The sequence below is a fragment of the Moschus berezovskii genome, chromosome 16, assembly GCF_049115385.1.
Source record: "Moschus berezovskii isolate FMDL1 chromosome 16, NW_MosBer_1.0, whole genome shotgun sequence".
Taxonomy (NCBI): domain Eukaryota; kingdom Metazoa; phylum Chordata; class Mammalia; order Artiodactyla; family Moschidae; genus Moschus; species Moschus berezovskii.
Window position 1 is genome coordinate 55,003,129 of NC_142475.1, and position 12,202 is coordinate 55,015,330.

Genomic DNA, 12,202 nt, shown 5'->3' on the forward strand with positions numbered 1-12,202 from the left:
CTAGTCTTGTACTGGGGTCTTCCCTGGTGGCTCAGTGGTAAAGAACCCACCTGTCAATGCAGGAGACCCAAGATTGATCCCTGGGTTGGGAAAAGCCCCTGGACAAGGAAATGGCAACCCGCTCCAGTATTCTTGCCTGGGAAATCTCGTGGACAGAAGAGCCTGGTGGGTTACAGTCCATGGGGTCACAAAAGAGTCAGACATGACTTAATGACTAAACAATGACAAGTCTTGTATTGTTAGGTTAACTGGGGACACAAAGGGTCCTTGGATTTCAGATGATTAGCATAATAAAAGTTTATTCCTCATTCACGCTGAGTGTAATGGGAGTTTTGGTGAGTGGAGAGTCCTGACCACACAGCCATTCAGGCACCCACGTTCCTCCAGTCCGTGCACTCGCTCCTGTGAGACTTCAGTGTCTCCTACCGAGTCCTCCGTACACAGTAGTAAATGATGGAAAAGATGGTGGAGGACCTTGTGGGAAGATTTTGTGAGCCAGGCCCGGAGCTGGTCATTCATTTCCACCAACCTTCTGACCCCGCAGGGGAGGGGATTGGTTGTCATCTAGCCAGGCCTCCGAGAGGAAAGGCGGACACTTCAGTCAATAGCAGGCATCTCTTCTTCAATTTGCTTGTAACCATGACTCTTCTGACGACTTTGCCCATGAGGGAGTATTCATAAGAGAACTTTCCTGGGTGATGAGGACAGTTTTCTTTACACTGAATCAATGAGTTCATTGAGTCATTCATGCATCCATTAACAACATGCTTATTATCTCATTCATTGTGGATCCACTGAGCCTCTGCCGCGTGTCAGATCTGGAGGTGGGCTGGGGGGTGTCAGGGATGAGTGGCACGTTTCCCCATCCCTCTTGTCGGCTCAGGAGCCGGGGAGAAGAAGATGAACAGATGCTGGGATAGAGGGAGGCTTAGGCACAAGTGCTCCGAGGGGGCTCCCAGCCCAGCCTGGTTTGATTCTGGAAGGCTTCTTGGTGGAGATGATGTTTGTCCCAATTCTAAGGTGTGTGTAGCAGTCGAAGGGGAAGACAAGGAGGGAGTTCTCTGCAGGGTCCTAACATGGGAGAAGCCCATAGGTGCACGAGATAGAATGTGTTCAGAACAGAACATGTGTTATACAGGCACCCACAGCCAATGAACGACTACTTGAGCTGCTCGGATGCATAAACTTAAGCACATGGGTGACGTAGTCAGAGAGGGACATTAGAATGTTTATTTTTTGCTTTAGTTAGCAAATATATTCAAAATCACACGAAGCATTACTGTAGAGTTACCATATTTTTATTCACTTGCATATATTTATGCAAACAGATTTTAAAAATTTCTTTTCATGTGCCTTTGTTGTCACTGGCTGTCTTTCCTGGACCCACTTTCTGAGTCAGCCAGCACTTTCCTAAACCATGTCCCTACCACCCAGCCCAGTCACTGAAGATACCGCACTGTGGGAATCCATTCATGCTGCTCTTACGGGAAGTTTTATCTGAAGGCCCAGATACTCATTCTTTCATTTCTCTCCTTTTATTTTTCAGCTGTGTTGTTGGGATCTTAGCCACAAAACCACAGAGTATATTGTTTTTATTGTGTGTAAAAGTCTTGGTTTACAGTAATGACCAGGATATGGAATTTGAGAACTCAGGAGCAATTGCTGGGGGCTTCCTTTGTGGCTCAGCTGGTAAAGAATCTGCCTGCAATGCGCGAGACATGGGTCCGATCCCTGGGTTGGGAAGATCCCCTGGAGAAGGGAAAGGCCACCCACTCCAGTATTCTGGCCTGGAGAATTCCAAAGACTGTATAGTCCGCAAAGAGTTGGACACGACTGAGCGACTTTCACTTTCACTTTCTAGGTTAAACGTGCTGCTTGATTTTTTCCGCCCTTCAGGCAGGTGACCTCTGCACTCCTACTGAGCTTGTACTGATGAAGATCACATGCATTCCCCTGATGGTGATTTTGTTGTTCATGATGAAAGGAAAAAGAAATGAGGAAGTTCTTTTGAGTGATCTGAGCAAATATTTGGCAGCTCCCTAGTTTCTGAAGAAAAAAAAAGGAAGCAACTTTGCCTGAATTTGAGGGCCTGTAAAACAATTCCTTGTGCCCGGAGCAGTGGGCGTGTGTGGAGCAGGAGGCAGGACAGGGGACTGGGGGCCCACTGGATTCACAGCCAGGTCAGGCATGTGTCTGAGGTTCCTGCAAGATGCTGTGAGCCTGGTATCTGCCCAGCAGTGCTTTGTGCTCTCGGTTCCCCTGAGAGGAGGAATTTCAGGATCTGGGAGAAATCAATTGCCTTTAGAAGGCAGGGAGGCAAGGGCACTGAAAGGACGCCAGAAAGGAGAGATGCGGAAATAGGTAAAGATGTCCTTTCTCTGGGCTGCTTATTTATGAGGTTGATAAAAATCTACCTCCCAGGCAGAGTTTGGGGAAAAAATGATGTAATGCAAATAGAGTATTTGCCTGCCTTGGCTTATGTTCAGCACAGGTACGCGCCCAATAAATATTAGTGATCCTTATCATTAGCTCACCCTGTGGAGTCTACTTTAGGGTTCTGCAAGAAGGTGAGGGGTCTAGAGAGAACTGACTCATCCCTGTCGGCCTGTTGGAGAGAGAAGCCCCGGTGGAAGTGCGGGGAGGTGGCAGTGAGGCATGGAGAAGAGGTGGGCGGAGCCCCAGGATGAGATGTGCAGAGGGCCTTGCCCTGGGTACAGTTGACCAGCCAGTTTCAGATCCATGGGACCCATGGTAAGCTGTGCTCTCTCCCTGTTTACATACAAGGTGTGTAAAGAGATGACCCTTGCAATGAATACTGTATATATTTGCAAGGTGGAATGTAGTTTAGAATAAAGGTTTCCCTGGTCAGCTGGCATTGGGAAGGTAAATTGCAATCAGAGAGATCCTTAGTTGTGCAATGAGGGACTCGGGGGTGGGGGGACAAGGTGGGAGGAAGGGGAGAGACGCCCTTCCTCACAGTGTTCAGCTGTGGGCCTTGCCTGGGTGCTGTCCCTGGTGCTGAAAACCCCTGGGGACTTAAAGAGTGCTCTACCAAGGATTTTCCTTGGTGCTTTCTCAGCCCTTCATAATGACTTACAGCCACAAAAAGACTCTTAAAGATGCCTTTCCTTCTCTTGGGTGGACTTGTTTCAAATGAAATGAACAAGCTTTGCCTTCCAACGGAGCTGGGTTAGGATCCCAGCCCAGCTACCTGTAAGATAGATGCGTTCATGCTGTTGTTTTAGTCCTGACCTAGTCTTTGTGACCATAAGAGCTATAGCCTTTTAGGCTCCTCTGTCTGTGGGATTCTCCAGGGGTGAATACTGGAGTGGGTTGCCACGCTCTCTTCCAGGGTATCTTCTCATCCCAGGGAGCGAACTCACATCTCTTATGTCTCTTGCCTTGGCAGGCAGGTTCTTTACCACTAATGGCCACATAGGAAGCCCAAGATCTATGACATAAGGGCAAGTAGCTCATTGTTTCTGAGACTCTGTTCCTTTCCTGTTTGAAGAGTAAAATGTAGTTAACGGGGGGCTTCCCTGGTGGCTCAGAGGTTAAAGCGTCTGCCTCCAATGCGGGAGACCCGGGTTCGATCCCTGGGTTGGGAAGATCCCCTGGAGAAGGAAATGGTAACCCACTCCAGTATTCTTGCCTGGAGAATCCCATGGACGGAGAAGCCTGGTAAGCTACAGTCCACGGGGTCGCAAAGAGTCAGACACGACTAAGCGACTGAACGGAATGTAGTTAACCCTCAATGGCCTCCTGTGGATAAGTAATCTCACAGCACACAGTTTTTCAATAAATGACCTCCTCCTTCCACGACCTCACACATTTTCCTCCCTAAACACTGTTGAACTGGCTCAGAGTGTCTTGCAAGCAAAATAGATACCACAGTCACTATTATAGATTAGAGCTCACATGCCCCCTTTCTTCTAATCAGGAACCTTCTTGCTTTTTCTGACCAAGCTTTAAGGTCTTCGGCTCTTTTCTTAGAGCCATTTTCTCCGAGTTTCAGTCCATTAAGCTGTTGCTTCGGGGAAGTGTTAGCATCACAGAGGGCCATAAACATACAAATGGAGCCAGGCCTGTGCTCCTGCAGCAGAGATCAATTGTGACTCAGATTCTTGGCAGGGCTGCCAGAGGTCATTCATCATGTTCCCTCCTGAGCAAAAAGTTGATTTTGGTCAACAGCAAAATTTAGTACCTGACACAATGCGAGTGATGATAGATTCACTTATTCAGGCATTCAGGAATTTGCTGTTAAAGGGCTGTTCCAGGCCCAACACTAGGCATTGTGGATGCAGAAGTGTGTAGATATTGTGCCTGACATAGGGTCTGACTCCATTTAGGTACTTGACAAATATTTGTTGAACTAATGGATGAATGAATCAGTGGATAACTTATTCTTTTAAGATACTTAGATAAAAGTCAGAGGGTCAGACACAATGGGAGGGTGGTGTGTTAATGAAGATTCATTCAAATGTCTTCCAAAGGCAGAGAGGTGGGCAGACAGAGGTGGGTTTATAGAAATGAAATGATTGCAATGAGTTTTAATTGGTAGGTAAGTATTTGGAGGGGGAAGGCAATGGCAAGCCACTCCAGTACTATTGCCTAGAAAATCCCATGGATGGAGCAGCCTGGTAGGCTGCAGTCCATGGGGTCGCTAAGGGTCGGACACGACTGAGCGACTTCACTTTCACTTTTCACTTTCACACATTGGAGAAGGAAATGGCAACCCACTCCAGTGTTCTTGCCTGGAGAATCCCAGGGACGGGGGAGCCTGGTGGGCTTCCGTCTATGGGGTCACACAGAGTCGGACACGACTGAAGTGACTTAGCAGCAGCAGCAGCAGCAGCAAGTATTTGGAAATAATGGAAACCACGAGAGACTTTATTTTTCTGGGCTCCAAAATCACTGCAAATGGTGACTGCAGACATGAAATTAAACAATGCTTGCTCCTTGGAAGAAAAGCTATGACCAATCTAGGCAGCATATTAAAAAGCAGGGACATTACTTTGCCAACAAAAGTCCATCTAATCAAGGCTATGGCTTTTCCAGTAGTCATGTATGGATGTGAGAGTTGGACTATAAAGAAAGCTGAGCATGTAAGAATTGATGCTTTTGAATTGTGATGTTGGAGAAGACTCTTGAGAGTCCCTTGGACTGCAAGGAGATCCAACAGTCCATTTTAAAGGAAATCAGTCCTGAATATTCATTGGAAGGACTGATGTTGAAGCTGAAACTTCAATCCTTTGGCCACCTGATGCAAAGAACTGACTCATTTGAAAAGACTGTGATGCTGGGAAAGATTGAAGGCAGAAGGAGAAGGGGACAGTAGAGGATGAGATGGTTGGATGACATCACCAACTCAATGGACATGAGTGAGTAAGCCCTGGAAGTTGGTGATGGACAGAGAAGCCTGGCGTGCTGCAGTCCATGGGGTCACAGAGAGTCAGACACGACTGAGCGACTGAACTGAAGTATTTGGAAGCTTAGAACCTGGATGAAAGAAGACCCGCATGTGAGGATCAGCTGGTTCAAGAAGCAGGAGTGTGAACAGTTACTTAGAAGAACACAAACTGCATCATTGGTGTGGCTTAGCTTGCAGTTGTTAAGGTTTTGTGCTGTGCGTAAAGTATAGTCTTGGGAAGAAGAAGGGAGGCACAAGCTAAAACAAAGTACAAGGGAGACCCACGTTAACTGCCTTTTTTTTTTTTTAGTTTTCATTTATTTCTGGCTGTGCTTGGTCTTCGTTGCTGCTCTCGAGCTTTCTCTAACTGCAGTGATTGGGGACCACTCTCTAGTTGCGGTGTGCAGGCTTCTCTCATTGCCGAGCACAGGCTCCCAGTGCATGGGCTCAGTAGCTGTGGTGCACTGGCTCAGTTGCCCTGAGGCATGTGGAGTCTGCCGGAACCAGGGATGGAACCCGTGTCCCCTGCACTGGCAGGCAGATTCTTAACCACGGGACCACAAGGGAAGTCCCTATATTAACCATTTTAAAGGAGAAACTGGGGTGCCAAAGAATATGGATATATCTAATATGTATAGTGCTTAGTTTATTTTTTGTCTTCTAACTTGGCTAACTAACTTCTAACAAAGCTAGTGGAGGTGATGGAATTCCAGTTGAGCTATTTCAAATCCTGAAAGATGATGCTGTGAAAGTGCTGCATTCAATATGTCAGCAAATTTGGAAAACTCAGCAGTGGCTACAGGACTGGAAAAGGTCAGTTTTCATTCCAATCCCAAAGAAAGGCAGTGTCAAAGAATGCTCAAACTACCGCACAATTGCACTCATCTCACATGCTAGTAAAGTAATGCTCAGAATTCTCCAAGCCAGGCTTTAGCAATATATGAACCATGAACATCCAGGTGTTCGAGCTGGTTTTAGAAAAGGCAGACGAATCAGAGATCAAATTGCCAACATCTGCTGGATCATAGAAAAAGCAAGAGAGTTCCAGAAAAATATCTATTTCTGCTTCATTGACTATGCCAAAGCCTTTGACTGTGTGGATCACAATAAACTGTGGAAAATTCTGAGAGAGATGGGAATACCAGACCCCATGACCTGCCTCTTGAGAAACCTGTATGCAGGTCAGGAAACAACAGTTAGAACTGGACATGGAACAACAGACTGGTTCCAAATAGGAAAAGGAGTACGTCAAGGTTGTATATTGTCACCTTGCTTATTTAACTTATATGCAGAGTACATCATGAGGAACGCTGGGCTGGAAGAAGCACAAGCTGGAATCAAGATTGCAGGGAGAAATATCAATAACCTCAGATATGCAGATGACACCACCCTTCTGGCAGAAAGTGAAGAGGAACTAAAAAGCCTCTTGATGAAAGTGAAAGAGGAGAGTGAAAAGGTTGGCTTGAAGCTCAACATTCAGAAAACAAAGATCATGGCATCTGGTCCCATCACTTCATGGCAAATAGATGGGGAAACAGTGGAAACAATGGCTGACTTTATTTTTCTGGGCTCCAAAATCACTGCAGATGGTGATTGCAGCCATGAAATTAAAAGACGCTTACTCTTTGGAAGGAAAGTTATGACCAACCTAGACAGCATATTAAAAAGCAGAGACATTACTTTGTCAACAAAGGTCAATCTAGTCAAGGCTATGGTTTTTCCATTGGTCACGTATGGAGGTGAAGGTTGGACTATAAAGAAAGTTGAGCACCGAAGAATTGATGCTTTTGAACTGTGGTGCTGGAGAAGACTCTTGAGAGTCCCTTGGACTGCAAGGAGATCCAACCAGTCCATCCTAAATGAGATCAGTCCTGAGTGTTCATTGGAAGGACTGATGTTGAAGCTGAAACTCCAAAACTTTGGCCACCCGATGCAAAGAGCTGACTCATTTGAAAAGACCCTGATGCTGGGAAATATTGAGGACAGGAGGAGAAGGGGATGATAGAGGATGAGATGGTTGGATGGCATCACTAACTCAATGGACATGGGTTTGGGTGGACTCCAGCAGTTGGTGATGGACAGGGAGGCCTGGTGTGCTGTGATTCATGGGGTCCCAAAGAGTGGGAAACAACTGAGCGACTTAACTGAACTAACTGATAAAATATAATATACACCTTTTAACACTCCATGTTTTACAATCTCTTACCTTGTAAATGAGTCTGCAGTAGATATGTGGGAATTTGGTAAAATGTTCTTTTGTTTCCTCATTGATGAGGGTCTTAAGGGTGCCAGAGAGGTTATGGGAGTCATCCAAGGTCACAGGACCAGGTTGACATCGTTCTGAGACCGAGCTGAACTCGAGTCAGCTTGCCTGATGCACAGCAAAGCCAGCCTGCTGCTACAGGGTGAAGGACAGTAGTGGTTGATGCCTGGAGCAAAGAGAATGGGGAGGCAAGTGAGACTCAAAGCTCTGGCAGCTTTCAGACAGGGTGGAAGAACAACATTTAGATGAGGGTCATAGGGTGTGTGATCAGTTGGTGGACATCTTTCTAACCGGTTTGTGGTGAGGTAATAGGGTTATGTTTGGAAATCTTAATCATCAGCCTTCTGTTCCAGCCAGTCTGGTATCCACATGCTGGTCAGCATCCTCCAATGCGAGGGGATCTTGGTTTCTGCACGACAGCTCAAAAGCACACGTCAGGTTTTTGGTATGCCCCTTCAGGAGAAGCTAGGAGTCCTGCGACTCTGTTCCATTGCTCGGCCACTGTTTAGGTCATCGTTATTTTCTTGCTTGACTGCTTTTCCTTTGTTTCTGCTTTTTGCTTTGTTGCTGCTTTTCTGTTTTTGCTTCCCCTCTCTCTTCCCTAATTAGTAACTGCTTGAATCTGCTCTTTGGAACTTGGGGAAGGCCAGACAAGAAGCGAGGACAGGACGCGGAGGGAGTTATACCCAGGAAGACCCTGCAGGGTCCTGCTCAGTTTCAGTCCCTCCCCCAATTTTCTTTGATCCTCTTCTATCCTAGGGGGAACAGGGGCAGGGCAAGAACAGGAATAAAGTTTTGGGTAGAGAGGTTAGTCGTGAACCCACAGGGGAACGTGATTTTAAGGGGGGCTTGGCCTCAGTCCTGAGACGGGATTTTGGTCACTTGGCGGCCAGCGTGAGCTCCTCCGCCTCATCCCCTCACTGTCCAGTCTGTATGTGAGGGACCCGGCGCTGATCGTATCACCCTTAGTCCATTGCACTTTTTTCCACTTTTGCCTTATTTCTTGACTTCCTCCGCTCCCCACCTTCCCCCTGCACACAAATCAGCTTTTCTGGCAGTCCCAGCGTCAGCCACATCATTTTATTCTAAAGAAACGGGACGCACCATCTGGGGCTCTGAAGAGGATTTCTCGGGGACTGTTTGCAGAGGTGAGGGTGGGCCAGAGGGAGCCTGTGGTCCTTAGGACATGTGGTTACCGTGGGCAAGGGGGGAGGAGGGAAAGAGACAGTGTTACCAGAGTTTAGGGAGCATTTAGACTGTAGTTCATCTCTTCCATGAGAACTTCGCAAGCCTGTTCTAATCTCTCTTCTGAATTTAACACAGAGCATTGGAAATGGGCAGGGTCCCTGAATGAGTCATTTTTGGTCATGGAGCCAGATTGCAGTTTGCTGTGAATAAACAACCAACATTTGTTGAATGAATATATAACTTATAAACTCATCCAAGCAACAGTCACACTGCAGGAAAAACAAATCATCTTGAAGCATTATTTTTCTGAAAGGTCCAGATATAAAGTTTTCAAATTCAGATGGTGGTTGCAGGGTAAGCCAGTTATTAATAGGATTTTAATTTAATGCTTAAAAACATAAGCCTTGATAAAGCAGTGTTGCCTAGCAATGTCAGGTTCTACCTGAAATAAATTTGTTGCACATTATCTAATTGGCTCTTCATGATGAACTCCTAAGGCTACTTCCATTTGCCATACAAGTTAACTCACCCTGGAGATGGTAAGTGGCTTGAATAGGGTCACCTCCCATTTTAGTATTAGGCTTGGCTACCATCTGCTGACCTAATATAGGGGTGCAGGCTCTTACGTGAAATTGTGTGGGTCCTGTGTGCTTTGGATTGAGTTTATTTTGGAATTTAGAAAAGTAGTAATTTACAGGTGATGCAAATAGCATGTACATGGTGTGTGGGGCAAAATTCCTTGTCAAATTCGTTATAATGATGCCATGCTGCTGCTGCTGCTGAGTTGCTTCAGTCGTGTCCGACTCTGTGCGACCCCACAGATGGCAGCCCACCAGGCTCCCCCATCCCTGGGATTCTCCAGGCAAGAGGACTGGAGTGGGTTGCCATTTCCTTCTCCCGTGCATGAAAGTGAAAAGTGAAAGTGAAGTCGCTCAGTCGTGTCCTACTCTTCGCGATCCCATGGACTGGAGCCTACCAGGATCCTCCGCCCATGGGATTTTCCAGGCAAGAGTACTGGAGTGGGTTGCCATTGCTTTCTCCAGTAATGATGCCATAGAAATGTGTAAATATCCATGAAAAATGGGATGTCTAAAGATTGTAATTAGCCTTCAAGTCAGTACAAGTCAGCTTTTGCTGCCTGATGAGTCAAGGTAAACACTTGTTTTCAGAGGTCGAGAATTTTGAAATTGTGGATACGAAGGTATGACCATCTCAGTGTTCTTCTATCAGTTCAGTTCAGCTCAGTTGCTCAGTCATGTCCTACTCTTTGCAAGCCCATGAATCACAGCATGCCAGGCCTCCCTGTCCGTCACCAACTCCCAGAGTTCACTCAAACTCATGTCCATCGAGTTGGTGATGCCATCCAGCCATCTCATTGTCTATCATCCCCGTTGTCTCCTGCCCCCAATCCTTCCCAGCATCAGAGTCTTTTCCAGTGAGTCAACTTGTCGCATGAGGTGGCCAAAGTATTGCAGTTTCAGCTTTAGCATCAGTCCTTCCAATGAACACCCAGGATTGATGTCCTTTAAAATGGACTGGTTGGATCTCCTTGCAGTCCAAGGGACTCTCAAGAGTCTTCTCCAGCACCACAGTTCAAAAGCATCAATTCTTCGGCGATCAGCTTTCTTCACAGTCCAACTCTCACATCTACACATGACCACTGGAAAAACCATAGCCTTGACTAGACGGACCTTGGTTGGCAAAGTAATGTCTCTGCTTTTTAATATGCTGTCTAGGTTGGTCATAACTTTCCTTCCAAGGAGTAAACATCTTTTAATTTCATGGCTGTAATCAGCATCTGCATTGATTCTGGAGCCCAAAAAATAAAGTCTGACACTGTTTCCACTGTTTCCCCATCTATTTCCCATGAAGTGATGGGACCAGATGCCATGATCTTTGTTAGAAAGTAGCAAACGGAATTCCTCCCCTGCTTTCCTTTCCTTCTCCTTTTTCTCATCCGATCAAAGTCCAGAACAATGGGCACTTCAGACCAGCAACAACCACAGCAGCTGAATTGCATGCCATGCCAGGCACTCTGTTCTCATGGTCTCCGAACAAACATAGCCTCTGCTGGCCCGGCAGCTCCTGGTTCACCCTGGCCTTTGTAAATGAAGGAAATTGTTGCCCTCTGAAGCCAGCAGTTACCAAGTGTTGAAACCAGAACTTAAACCTACACTTTATTAACCACCATACTTGAAGGCAGAGATTATATCTCATTCTTGCCCCTTGCAACCCCTGGGAAAGTGACTCACAAAATATAGGTACTTGGCACATTATTGGCAAAATGATGAATTCATTTATTGATGACATGGGGATTGGGTTGAAATGTGGATACGTGGTCAACTCTGGGGTGAGTTCAGGATGGTGGCAGGAGAAACGTGGAAAAAGCACAGTAAAACTTGAAACTGTGGTCACCTGTGGTGGGGATCATATTGTTATAATCACATCTGGAGCCATGGGCAGTGTTGGGGCACAGTCACAGCTGAAGGGTGGGTGGTCACAGCTGGTGACTGTGGTCCAGGCGGGCTGGACCGAGTGGGATGACAGGCAGCTTGGATGAACTGTAGGGGGCGTTCAGAGTGGGGTGGTGGGAGAGATACTGGCTGGAGGGCATGGTCCAGACAATGGGAGGAACGGAATTGCCTTGCACCTTTGCTCTCTCCTGCCCAGAGCTGACATCTTGACTGTGTTGTTTTCTCTTTTCAGGGGGACCGTGGTGCGCCCGGGGTCCCCGGCTCTCCTGGCAACCATGGAGAGCCAGGCATGGCAGTCGCCGGCCCTCCGGTGAGTCTTTATTCACCCGGCACCTCCTTGCTCCAGGACACACAGCCGGGGCCTGCTACGACGGCAGGGCCGCTCCTTTCCGGGCTGATCTGATGATGGGTCACGGATTCCTTGGTCAGTCAGGGTGTAGGACTGTCCAGGGTGGCTGATGCTGTTACTGTAACCTGGTGTATTTCTTATGGGAATAAGGCCTCTGGGGAGACCAAGACGTGTCCTTTCAAAGAGGAGTGAGAGAACAGAGCTCATTAAAAAAAGAAAAGGGAGGAAAAAAGAACTCACGGTCCAAACTTGGCAAAAACTGAGTGATAGCCAGAGAGCCTGAGCTGGCTGGGGGAGGGGTGTGGTCTTGGAGGAGTGACTTGCCTTCATGCTCTTTCAGGCAAAGGTGAGTTCATTATCCCTCTTCAATTAATATATCACTGAGGACATCAATAAAATCAAGAAAGGTGTTTTTTTTTTAAATAATTTAATTTTACTTACTTATTTCTGGCTTTGCTGGGTCTTCATCACCGCAAGGGCTCTTCTCTAGTTCCGGCAAGTGGGGGCTGCTCTGTAGT

At 46.9% G+C, this 12,202-nt stretch overlaps 1 protein-coding gene across 1 annotated transcript in view; it reads left to right on the plus strand.

The window, feature by feature from the left end:
* The window catches only part of COL22A1 (collagen type XXII alpha 1 chain), a 210,104-nt gene that overhangs the window by 126,373 nt on the left and 71,529 nt on the right, over positions 1-12,202 (plus strand). Inside the window, exon 39 of the mRNA XM_055432494.2 lies at positions 11,568-11,645. Coding sequence (XP_055288469.2) covers positions 11,568-11,645 — 78 coding nt within the window. The remainder of the gene's footprint in view (positions 1-11,567; positions 11,646-12,202) is intronic.